We start from the raw sequence: 13,849 nt of genomic DNA, 5'->3' as shown, positions 1-13,849 counted from the left end.
AACAATTAAACATTCATTCATTCATACATCGATCAGTACATACCACGCCACAGTAGAATAAATATTTATTGAGATATGAAGCTACAAAAATACATGACTTCAAAATGAAGAAAACTTTTGAAATAACCTAATAATTGAGACAATGTATTTTCCTTAACACAGAACACAAGTAATATATAAAGTAAAAAATGGAAGTTTGGTGTATGAACCAATCACAGCTCTTGAATATATAGAACCCATTCTTACAACTCATTCATAAAACATGACTGTCAGAGTTCTGTAATATTTTTTATAAACTGTAAAAACATAGAACTTGAGTACCTCAAATCATTCATACTCTGGAAATAGTTGGGAAAGTCCAATTTCTTTTCTTGCACAGTTCACTTCAAATATATTTACAATGTTATTTTGAAACAATAAAACTTATAGAAAAAAATTATCTGACAAAGACGAAATTTTCTATCATTTGCATGTACATTTGAATTGCGATCGACTGATGGATCAAAACGTTTACTTTATGGTACATTTCATAGGTTGTCTACAATGTTGTTGACATTCAAGCTGTTTCAAGAACATTTCTCTTCATTCTTATCGTCAGACTTGGCTTCTTTGATCATTCTCACTATCCATTAGCTCTAAAGTTGATCAGTAAAGTCGAACAATTTTGTCGTAATTGGTGAAAATGAAATTGGGTGTAAAATTCTTTCAACATGTATAGTAACTTCAAATCTGGGATGGGAGAAATTCTTGAGAAATTTTAAATAGATGGTGTATTGAATGTAATATGAAATGAAATACATGACAGGAAAAATTGAATTGTTTTGCTTAGATTGTAATCAGACATATCCAAGCAATTGTAATTTTTAATGCCCACACAAGTTTTGATGCATAGTTTGTATTGAAAAAAATATAGTCCTGCGAACATATCATTACTCAGATTTTTTAGTATCATCAACTTTCGCTGTTATTCTTGAGAAGACTCAAAGTGATGGAGAAGAAGAGACGGTAGAAAGAACTTTCAGTACTTTTTTGAATAATAAATGTTTTTATATTGCTATATCTTATAGAACAACAGTTGCATTTTTCGTACTCTTATGTAAATAAACTATATAACTTCCTCACATTTCAATCCTTGAATATTTTCCTGTAAAAAATTCTCAAGATTTCAAATTTATTCGTAACGCTTAAATGAGACGTAAACAAATAACAAGGAACACCATCTGAATAATCTGTGACATGTAGAGAATTTCCAATTATAACTTCGTCCAATTTCAATTTAGAAAAACTTCAAATAAAATTTCTGTAAAATATGTATGATAATATACAGGCTGATTCACGGTGGATGGCACATTAGACGTTTCTGGTGAACCAGACAACGGATCACTTTGAAAATTTAATGGAGGGCATATTCGGACATTCTCTAGCCAACTAAAATATTTTCGACAATGCGGTGTTGCCGCTTCTATTAGAAAGCAGTAGCAACTTTGATTTTTCAAATGGAACACTCTGTATATAATATTATTTTTGGAATCTCCAACAATTGCCCGACAACTTTTCTTGATATTTCCCTATACCTATCTGTTACCGTTTTCGAAATAAAAATTAATTTCAATTTTTTTTCTTCGAAAATCATGACTTTTAAAAATGCCGATATCTTTTAGTTAAGAAGTTCTATGATATCGAAATTTGGTTTGGAGTTAGGTGATACTTGGACACTTCCCACACGTCAGCCTAATCTCCGTTACTTCAATACAGGGTGGTAAAAAAATACAGTTTTTTCGTTTGCTTCAAAAAGTTGCTGAAATTTGATTATTTTAAATAGAACACCCTGTATATTATTGAAAATTCGGAAAGCTGCTGAAATTTGCTTTCTTTCTATGTATATCATACCTATACCTAACTAGTCAAGTTTCGGACTTATGAACATTTATTTGTGAAAATGTCCCTTCAGAATGGTATTTCCATTCGGTATTTGGATTACTATTTGACAGTAGCGTTGTGACATTCTCCTAATAATATCGACATTTTCGTCACTTCAGAAGTTGCAAATACCTTCAAAACGATGGAACAAAACAATTCAAACGAAGTTCTTATGAATTTGTTTATTATTTTTGGACAGTGTGCCAAAATTATCAGCAGAACATGTAGAAAGTTCAATGAAATGTATCCGAATCTACCGCCAATGAACCTCAAGAAATTTATACGAATTCAGAACAACTTCTATGCATTTGGATCAACTTTAAAAGCACCAAGAAACTTGCCTCGACCCGTAACTTTCGAAGACAACTAGATTAATTTCTTAGCATATTTTCACGCATTTCCCGAGTCATCGATAAGAAGTGCTGAAGAAGATTTGGGTATAAAATATTCATCGGTTCAAAGAATCTTGCGAAGACATAAAATGCATGATTATAAATTCACCAAAATTCAAGCAATGAAGCCTCAAGATCCTCAACAGAGAGTAGAATTTTGTGAAATGTTGTTGACACGCATTCAAGAAGATCCACTTTTTTTAAATAAAATTATTTGGACTGATGAATCGAAATTTTCGAGAGAAGGGATTTTCAATAGAAAAAATCGTCATTATTGGTCCAGTGAAAATCCTCACGTCACAAAAGAAGCCGGATTTCAAGAAAAATTTAGTTTTAATGTCTTCTGCATGTTGATGGACAACAAATTTAGGTACGTGATATACGAGGAGTCATTAACATCCAGAAGCTACCTGAATATTTTGGAGAATACTGTAGACAGTTTCGTGGATAATCTGCCACTCGAAGATTATCGAAACTGTCGGTACCAACTAGACGGAGCTCCTGCACATTGCACAAGAGAAGTGAGCGCAGAACTGGATAGACTATTTGACGATCGGTGGATGAGGCGCTTGGGACCATGGAATTGGCCAGCGAGATAACCCGATCTTAATCCATTAGATTTTTATTTGTGGGGAATGTTTAAAGAAAAAGTTTACAAAATACCCGTGCGTTCGAGAGATGAATTGATAGAAAGGATTGCCCAAACACATTTGAAGATTTGGATCCCAATGAAATCAGATCTGCCACCATGAAAGCAGTCAACACCCGCATTTTAAAGTGCTTGGAAGTGAACGGCCAGTGATTCGAACATATTTTGAAATATTCCACATGATTGTTTTACTTTTTTATAATTATTCATATCAATATTTCCAATTTCAAGTTTCTTGGTGCTTTTTTAAAGTTTATCCAAACATATTGAAATTGTTCTGAATTCGTATAAATTTCTTGAGGTTCATTGGCGGTAGATTCGGATACATTTCATTGAACTTTCTACATGTTCTGCTGATAATTTTGTCACACTGTCCAAAAATAATAAACAAATTCATAAGAACTTCGTTTGAATAGTTTTGTTCCATCGTTTTGAAGGTATTTACAACTTCTGAAGTGACGAAAATGTCGATATTATTAGGAGAATGTCACAACGCTACTGTCAAATAGTAATCATGGCCTGCTTACCAAATACCGAATGGAAATACCATTCTGAAGGGACATTTTCACAAATAAATGTTCATAAGTCCGAAACTTGACTAGTTAGGTATGGGTATGATATACATAGAAAGAAAGAAAATTTCAGCAGCTTTTCGAATTTTTAATAATATACAGGGTGTTCCATTTAAAATAATCAAATTTCAGCAACTTTTTCAAGCAAACGAAAAAACTGTATTTTTTTACCACCCTGTATTGAAGTAACGGAGATTAGGCTGACGTGTGGGAAGTGTCCAAGTATCACCTAACTCCAAACCAAATTTCGATATCATAGTACTTCTTAACTAAAAGATATCGGCATTTTTAGAAGTCATGATTTTCGAAGAAAAAAATTGAAATTAATTTTTATTTCGAAATCGGTAACAGATAGGTATAGGGAAATATCAAGAAAAGTTGTCGGGCAATTGTTGGAGATTCCAAAAATAATATTATATACAGAGTGTTCCATATGAAAAATCAAAGTTGCTACTGCTTTCTAATAGAAGCGGCAACACCGCATTGTCGAAAATATTTTAGTTGGCTAGAGAATGTCCGAATATGCCCTCCATTAAATTTTCAAAGTGATCCGTTGTCTGGTTCACCAGAAACGTCTAATGTGCCATCCACCGTGAATCAGCCTGTATAAGTTAATAGTTAATGCATTTGATATAGAACGTCTGTAAGATATGAACATTGGGGCACGATATTTGTATTCAAAAATTCGAAAATTGATCTCTCACATAAGAATTTTCCTACCCTTACTAATATAGTCTATACATTAAGTACCTGCAGAACAGGTACATATTGTATATATAAAAAAATCCTTGAAACCTGTTTTTTCTAGGGTGTGATGGTCCGTCTAATGTTAGTCCTAGCTCCTGTGATGTGTATTCTCAGTGGCATTACAATATCACATCTACTCACCAAATTCATGAAGAATACAGATCTTCCCAAACAAGTTGAACATAAAAAACATCACAAGAAAATGGAAGCAAACACTACACTGAAAAATGAAATTTCTACATTGTTTGTGACAGTAGTAACCATTCTTTTGATATCCTATACATTCCACTGCACATGGGTTACTTCTGAAGCTTACAGTTCACCTAGTATCGTTCTTAGTGCCAGGTCCCATGATGGAGGAAGAATAATTTTTGATGATTTCAGAGAAGCTTATTATTGGTAAGTTCTACATATAACTTTGTAGGGTGGGTTGTTGCGGACATCAAGGTGGGAAACTTGTACCTGGAACAACCGACAAATTTCAGGTATGCACATTTTAGCCTGAATGGCTACATGTTATCTAAGAGTATCAGTTGAGTGTCTCTGACAGATGGATGCAGTTAGTATCATGCAGACAAAGGAGGGCGTGTTACTGAAATGCATCGCAGTATACCTTCTCTCCAAATTATACATTTGGGTTTCTTACCTTTAGTCAGTCACAGACTGACTAAACTAAGAAAACTAAACTGAGAAAACTATTAATAGAATAGGTTAATAGAAAAGAAAAATATCTCAAAAAATATACAAAAGTACAGGTGCATTGAGCACTACCATCAGTTTGCTGACCTCCGAAATAGGTGTAAAGAACTTCAGAAGCAATGCCGTGAATTTTACATTAAAAAAATCGAAAATGCTATTTCAAATGATTCTCGAAGCTTCTGGAAATATACAAATAATAAAAGAAAACCGTATAACTTTTCATCAACCATGTATTTGGAGGATATAACTTGCAATAGTAACAATGGTATTGTTAATTGCTTAACAAATTATTTTTCTACTACCTATCCTAACGAAAAAGTTATACAGGGTGTCCCTGGACTTCCTCTTTTCCTCTCGGGAATGTATAGATGGGGTCAAAATATCACCAGTACTTCATATAACTTTTTTTCCTAAAAGTCTTCGTAACCAAGTTACGGGCCCTCGAAGTTACAAAAATGAAAAATGTTTTTCTTTGATAACTTTTCAAGTGATTATTCAAAATCATCCAAATTTTGGTAATTGACTAAACAAATGAATTCCTTCGATGAGCTTTCATGCAGGAGTCAGTTGTTTTGCTACAAAGTCAGGAACGGACTACCCCCGATGGTCCACACCCCAAAACTTTGAAATGACAGATATTTTTCAATATTTTTCAACAAATTAAGGTTACTTGGACAATTTTATGAATAAAAGTACTCGTGTGGAAAGTCGATCGGAGCAACGAGTCTTGATAAAAATGTAGTTTCACTCGACGACATCAAACCCGCTCGTCCACCATTATTTGAAATGAATAATTATCAAAGCAGAAATAATAATGATAACGTTAATTCAACAACATTTATCCTGAGACGTCTACCATTATTCGAAAATATTAGAAAATATTAGGAAAATGGAAATGATAGGTAAAATGTTCATAACGAATTTTTATAATGCAAACACGTTTAACTAACGAAACTCAAGAGCCTCAAGAGCAAACAGAAATGAAAAATCCGCTACAGAAACTGCTCGATATGACCACCTTCTCTCTCTATACATTTTCTTAGTCTGCGAAGACACCCTCTCTGTACTTGAAATAGCATTCCAGGGTCGTTTCGTATGGCTTCACAATGTAATGTTATTCTATTCAACAATGCATCTCTTGTGTGAATAGGTGTAGCGTAAACAAGGCTTTTTAGATGCCCCCACAGAAAGAAATCCAATGGATTTAAATCCGGAGACCGCGATGGCCATGAATATGGCCCACCTCTACCAATCCATCTACTGTGGTAAATATGGTTCAGATGGTCACGCACAATCAAACTAAAATGAGGAGGAGCGCCATCATGCATAAACCACATATCTCTTCGGGTTTGCAATGGAACATGTTCCAAAAGTCCATTCAAATCGTTCTGCATGAACTCCAAATAACGTTCTCCATTCAATTGGTCCTGTAGAACGAATGGTCCTATAAGATGGTTTCCTATGATACCAGCCCAAACATTCACGTTGAATTTCCGTTGGTGTTTGGTTTGCAATATCCCATGGGGATTTTCTTCGGCCCACATATGGAGATTATGAGAGTTGGTAACTCCATCTCTACTGAAACCTGCTTCATCAGTGAATAAAACTCGATTAATAAAAGTCATATCCTCTCTTTGCCTATCCATGAACCAATTGGCATATTCCAGTCGTGCTGGAAAATCTTGAGGTGTCATGGCATGTACCTTCTGGATGTGAAATGGGTGGAGCAGTTGTTCCCTAATTATTCTATGAATAGTGGACTTGGATGTATGGAACTGTTCTGATAGATTTCTGATGCTCATTGAAGGATCATCAGCGACGGCTTCCAAAATATTTTCCTCCAATACAACGGTACGTACAGACCTAGGAGCGCCCTCACCACCTCGTTTTGGCAAAACTGTACCTACAATAATATCGAAATAAAACAACGTGCTCAAATTAATTATCAATTATTACATACCTGTCTCCCTCAAGCTGCGATCGACACGCTCGAATGTTTCTCTTGACGGTACCGTTCGATTGGGAAAATGCTCGGAATACAGACGACGAGCTTCTGCAGCATTACAAAATGCTCGTCCATAAAATACATGCATATCTGCATATTCATTGAATGTAAACTGTTCGGCCATATCAAAAAAAATTCAAAATATCCTATAAAATATTGACAATACAATGATAGTCATATGACAACGCACCACTCAACAAAACAAAATCGCATTCCAGTTTCTCATTTTTTATCAAAACTTTCTAAAAGGTTTTTTTGTCAACATCTGTGAAAGAAATGGAACATAATTATTCCCTGGATATTTTTCACCTGATCATGTGCAGCCGTTTTTGTAGTTCATTCGTTTGCTTTTTATTAGTATAGTAAATATTTTTTCCGATGTGCGTTTTTTCAGCTAAATTTAGATTCGTGTTAAAGACTTTCTCCCATAAAATTATAATTATCAGTGAAACTCCTCAACAGTTCAGCTGTGAAGAAGAATTTGAAACATTCGTATGTTGAGTTTCATGAGATTCAGATAACTGATCAACACGAAACGTGTTTATTCCACACGTATTATGTACATACAAAATATGGAATGAATTCGATATTTCATAGTAGAGTAGCTTGTTAGTTTAAAAACACCACGAATCTACAGAACTTGATATTTCTTTTGAAAAAATATCTGCTATCACAATTGTGACTTAAACTTCCATATAGGTACTGTACTTTTTGTTTACGACTTCATTTTAGCATACTTTGTATTATTTCTGTTATAAATGTTGTTGAATTAACGTTATCATTATTATTTCTGCTTTGATAATTATTCATTTCAAATAATGGTGGACGAGCGGGTTTGATGTCGTCGAGTAGAACTACATTTTTATCAAGACTCGTTGCTCCGATCGACTTTCCACACGAGTACTTTTATTCATAAAATTGTCCAAGTAACCTTAATTTGTTGAAAAATATTAAAAAATATCTGTCATTTCAAAGTTTTGGGGTGTGGACCATCGGGGGTAGTCCGTTCCTGACTTTGTAGCAAAACAACTGACTCCTGCATGAAAGCTCATCGAAGGAATTCATTTGTTTAGTCAATTACCAAAATTTGGATGATTTTGAATATTCACTTGAAAAGTTATCAAAGAAAAACATTTTTCATTTTGTAACTTCGAGGGCCCGTTTCTTGATAACGAAGGATTTTAGGAAAAAAAGTTATATGAAGTACTGGTGATATTTTGACCCCATCTATACATTCCCGAGAGGAAAAGAGGAAGTCCAGGGACACCCTGTATAAACATAATAGTATATTACGTACCAAGTAGGATAATTGTAAGCACGAGGCATTAGCCGAGTGCGTTAATTGGCGAGTGGACGTAATTGGTCTTATCCTCGAGGTACGTACTATACTTTTTCTATGACTGATCGTAGACAGGAATGGTACAATATACTTTTTTGAGATTATGGCTTTGGATAACAAACTCGTTCAGTCAGTCAGTCAGAACTGACACGCCTTACCGCTGAGCTACTCTGGCCATTACCAATGTGATGTTTGATTGTGATATAGGTACTAAACATAATTAATATTCACTTTGTGAGTGAATGATTAAGTTTGAAGAGTTTTAAATAATATAATAATGTCAAATACAAATGCGAACAGGTATTTTTGGGTCTGTAAAATATTTTCAAATCCTTTTGCTTGGCTGTTATAGTTCATAGAATTAACGGAAGTAGGCTTTGCTTTAAAGGCGTCTGGTAAATAAAATATGATCGGCTGTTGACGTGAGATTGAATAATTCAGTTTTAACCTTTATGTTGTGTCTTAGTATTTCAAACATTGTTGAAAAAATTTCATAAAAAATTAATAGAAGAAAAAAGCGGAGTTGTGTTACCTTGGAAAACAAATATTTGCCATCTGGAGCTTCCTTAATGAATTGATTTATTTGTTCACTGATGAGCGTCGATGATTTCTTCGGTTTATAACCATCAGATTTGCGTTTTAGAGAGGCATGTAATTTGGAATATTTGCTGACGTCCACATTTTTCTTGAAATTCAAGGAACTTCTCAGCATTGAGTAAATTGCCCATAATGACAATGGTTTCAAAGTTTTTGCTGGATTTTCTAAATAAACGAGAACATTTTCGGAAAACGAAGTTATGTTTTTCTTCTCTCTTCAACTCATAAAATTTTCGAAAGTATCGTATTTTTCTCTTGATTTTGCTGGCAGCAAATTATTCATCGCAATATTTGCTTGCTTGGTAATATCTGGTGGGGTAGCAACAAATTTCATGATCGTTATCATTCATTTTGAACTTTTACAAGATACTGAATGACAGCTCATAATCAAAACAAATGGTTGTTGATACACGGATATAACTAGATTCATTACCAACCAAATCAATTCACAAAAATTATGATTTTTATTTTGATTTTTCAGAGAATTTGGAGAGAAAATTCACTGACTTTGGCTTTTTGACAATTCAATGTATTCATGAGATCATATTTATCAGTGGTCACCAATAATTTAGAATAGAGTAGAAAAGAAAATTTACATGTCTCCAACTACTATATTGAAACATCAGAAATACTCAATCAACTCATGATAGCCCCCAAGAAAACTGTCAGCTGGTCCTGAAGGAATTCCTTTGCAATTTTAAAATAACTGCATATTTACTTTAGCAAAACCCTTACAAACAATACTCAATTTTTCTTTATCTATGAAAACCTTTCCGGAATTCTGGAATTTTTCTAACTCCAATCCACAAATCTGAAGATAGAGTCACTGGACTGTTTGATACACAACACAACAAAAAAATATTTTTTGAATGTTTCCTACACTAAATCAGTCAATTTCTACTAATTTTGGGGTGATAAAAACGAAAATAACAATGAAAAATTTTTATTAGCTCTGGTTTTTGAGATACACAGTACTTAATCTTGAAGAGTAGTTATACTATACGTGAAAAGTGAAAGTACATAAAACAATATTGTTATGTTTCTTTTAGAATATTTTAAGTACAAAATTAATTAAAAAAAACATTATTCTTAGTGTTTTGACAAATAAACGAAGTTTGTACCACCAAATTTCAATTAAGTCCATCCGATTCATTGTAAGATCGCTGTCGTTTAGCTTGTCTTTTATAAAACACTTCTGGAGCATCCCTACACACAGACCAGCAGTAGTCTGCAAGCATTGCTTCATTCCAACGGCCCTGATATCTCTGTTCCATTAAGGCAATGTCTTGATGGCATCTTTCTCCATGTTCGTCACTCACAGCTCCACAGTTTTGTGGGAAGAAATTAAGATGAGAGTGAAGAAAATGAATTTTTAAGGACATGTTGCATCCAAGTTGGTGGTAAGCTTGAAGAAGCTCTTTAACCAATGCTGTGAAGTTATCATCTCTTTTGTTACCTAAAAACCCATGTACAACCCCCTTAAAGACTTCCCAGGCTCTTTTTTCATTTCCTGTTAAAATCATGTCAAAAGCAGGATCATTTACGATTTCACGGATTTGAGTCCCAATAAAGATGCCTTCCTTGACTTTAGCATCACTCAACCTGGGAAACTTTGCTCTCAAGTACTTAAAAAGCTTGTCCTTCCTGGTCCATGGCCTTCACAAAATTTTTCATTAGTCCCAACTTAATATGTAATGGGGGAAGGAGAACATCCTTAGGATCTACAAGAGGCTCGTAAACTACATTTTTCTCATTAGGGTTTAGGTCTCGTGTAGGCCAGTTCATTTTTTTATAGTGAGATTTTCTATCCCGACTGTCCCACAGACACAAAAAACAACAGTACTTGGTGAACCCTAATTGCATTCCTAGGAGTATAGCAATGACTTTCAGGTCACCACAGATGTGCCACTTGTGTTATTCATATTTGATTGATTGGAGAAGTGTTTTCATATTTATATACGTTTCCTTCATGTGAACTGCGTGACCTATAGGAATAGAGGGTAGCTGATTTCCATTATGCAGAAGTACAGCTTTTAAGCTTAGTTTTGAAGAGTCTATAAACAGTCTCCATTCAGATGGAGTGTGATCCAAATTCAAGCAGTCTATCAAACCATTAACATCAGAACAAACTACGAGGTTTTCTTTTTTCTCAAAAAAAGGAAGCAAATCTTTTTGACGCTGTCAGTACTGAGATATTTTCACATCATGTTTTAGAAGATTCCACTGTTGCAGTCTTGACCCTAACAGCTCAGCCTTTTCCTTAGACAAACGAAGATCTCTTATAAGGTCACTCAACTCTGCTTGACTAATTCTGTGCGGATCACTAGACCTATCGCTTACCTCAAAATCAGGGTCATAGGATGTAGAAGGATGGGTTGCTCCTTCTAAACAGTCTTCATCACCTTCCTCTAAAATTTCATAGTTTTGGGGTGGAGAAGGGACTGGCAAATTGTCTGAGTGTGGTACAGGCCGAAGAGCAGATGGGAGATTAGGGTATTTAACTGTTCCTCTTTTCTTCATAGATAAACCTTGCTTAATGGGAGGAGTTAAGCAGAAATAACAGTCGTCTGTATGATTGGTAGGCTCACGCCAAACCCTAGGTACTGCAAAAGCCATTGCCCGGTTTTTATTTTTCAGCCACTCTCGCAATATGACGGAACAAGAATTACAACATATATGAGGAGCCCATGATTTATCTTGGTCCCCAACTTTCACACCAAAATAATTTTCATAGGCTGTCTTAACGATAGGTGTCATTTTACGTTTCTGAGCCTTAAATGTTATTTCACCACATATATAGCAAAAGCTATCGACAGAATTCACACACTTTCGAGGCATTTCAGATCAGCACTTAAATTAATTTAAAAATCAACTTCACACGATAATTTCAATAGCAACCACGTGCGTACAATTGACAAACTCACATAGGTTATGTTTACTACTTAAGAACAGCTGATGAGAGGGGTGTTATGTAAACAAACATGTGTACCAACTGTTGGTGATGAAATATTTCATTTGTTGAAAACTCAATATACATATATATAATATAATGATACTATATCTTGAAAACAAGAGCTAATATATAATTTTTATGGTCACTTTCGGTTTTAACACGTGGAAATACATTAAAATCATCTAATTTCAACCCCGAAACAAAAACTTTGTTGTGTTGTGTAACTAAAAAACTCACATTTGATACGAAAAACATAATAAATTAACACCAACATGGCTTTATATCAGGTAGATCTACCACTACGAGTTTATTGCCTCATCAACATTTTCTTTTGAATAACCTAGAAGCAAAACACCAGGTTGAATCTATTTATACTGAGTTCTCTGAAGCCTTCGACGGGATAAATCATGATCTTCTCATGGTTAAGTTCCTAGCATTAGGGTTCAATGGTAACATATCAAAATGGATAAAGAGCTATTTGGGGAATAGGCTTCAGTATGTTAAATATGCTGGTTCCATATCATCATAAATTTCTCTAACGTCTGGTGTTCCTCAAGGATCGCATGTAAGCCAAATACTCTTCATTCTTTTCGTAAATATGTCAGGTGTCATACACCACAGTTATTACCCAATGTTTGCAGACAATCTCAATTTTGTAGTGTAGTAGATAACTTTTGTGATACAGAACTGTTACAGCTAGACTTAAATAACTTATCTCGGTGGTGTGATATACAGATGCTTCATTTAAATATGAATGAATGCTATCAAATAACATTTTCAAGAACTGTGAAACCTATTGTATACCCATACAAAATCAAAAACATTAATCTAATGTTGATCAACAGCCCGACAATTGTAGTCAAGAGAAGCCTCACAGTTCTAATTCATTGAAAGTGTTTTTATTATAGTTAATTATAGGCTCGTTCCAACCAGCATCAGAAACAGTCTCTGATAGTCAGGATTCTGCGCAGTAATGTGATTGCGTTCCAACGTGAGTTTCCAACCATTAGTAAACTATCAGTTTTCTGTTCCATCCAAGATTCAAACCTGTTCGAAATCTATCAGAATGCTTTGAGGATTATCTTCTAACCATCAATGAGTAAATGGAATATACTTGACATGACAATACCAATTGTTCTGAAAAGCAATATCACCGATCATTTTACAACTATATTACAAATTGTTATGGATAACGAAATTCCAAGAAAAAACTACGGAATGAGATATAGAAAATATATTAATGAAACAAAATTAAATAATACATTACACCATGAAAACTGGGAGTCAGTGTACTCAACAGAAAATCCAAACACTGCAATGGAAAAATTTATTGATGTTTTAACAAACGCTATTAAAAAATGTACTGATATTAAAAAATGTACTAGGAAGAACACAAAATTTGCACCATGGTTATCGAATACCCTATTGAAATCCATCAATACTAAAAACGATTTGTTTGCGGAACTGACCAACAACCCACACAACGAACAATTGAAACACTATTACAAAAATTATAAGAATAAACTCACCAATTTAATGAATAGAGCTAAGCGCGACTACTACCGAGAAGAAATAAAAAATAACTCGTGCAATTCAAAAAAACTCTGGAATACAGTGCAGAGCATCACTGGTAAAAAACAATCAGAGAAACAAATACAGAGTATAAAAAATGACAAAGGTGAATTATTGAATGGAAAGAGGGAAATTGCAAACGAATTCAATAACAGATTCATTGAAACTGGTAAAACATTGGCTGAACAAATTATTAGGAACCCGAATTTCAAAACAAACACAACACGACTAATAAATTCTATAAGTATCCGTCCTACCGATACGACTGAAGTAAAGACTCTTATCAATGAACTGAAAAATAAAAAATCCGTAGGGGAAGATCAAATACGAGCAGAAACACTAAAACAAATCTCAGGCAATATCGTTATTCCTCTCACTCATACCTTAAATCGATGTCTAGATAA

General features: G+C 34.2%; 1 protein-coding gene across 1 annotated transcript in view; it reads left to right on the top strand.

Moving 5' to 3' along the window:
- Positions 1-13,849, top strand: part of Stt3A (Catalytic subunit 3A of the oligosaccharyltransferase complex) — a 65,742-nt gene that overhangs the window by 27,261 nt on the left and 24,632 nt on the right. The window contains exon 7 of the mRNA XM_074178620.1: positions 4,342-4,679. Coding sequence (XP_074034721.1) covers positions 4,342-4,679 — 338 coding nt within the window. The remainder of the gene's footprint in view (positions 1-4,341; positions 4,680-13,849) is intronic.

The sequence above is a fragment of the Leptinotarsa decemlineata genome, unplaced genomic scaffold, assembly GCF_025532065.1.
Source record: "Leptinotarsa decemlineata unplaced genomic scaffold, Ldec_3_MD MMD2_tig00004204_RagTag_RagTag, whole genome shotgun sequence".
Classification (NCBI taxonomy): domain Eukaryota; kingdom Metazoa; phylum Arthropoda; class Insecta; order Coleoptera; family Chrysomelidae; genus Leptinotarsa; species Leptinotarsa decemlineata.
This window is presented reverse-complemented; position numbering and strand designations above follow the sequence as displayed.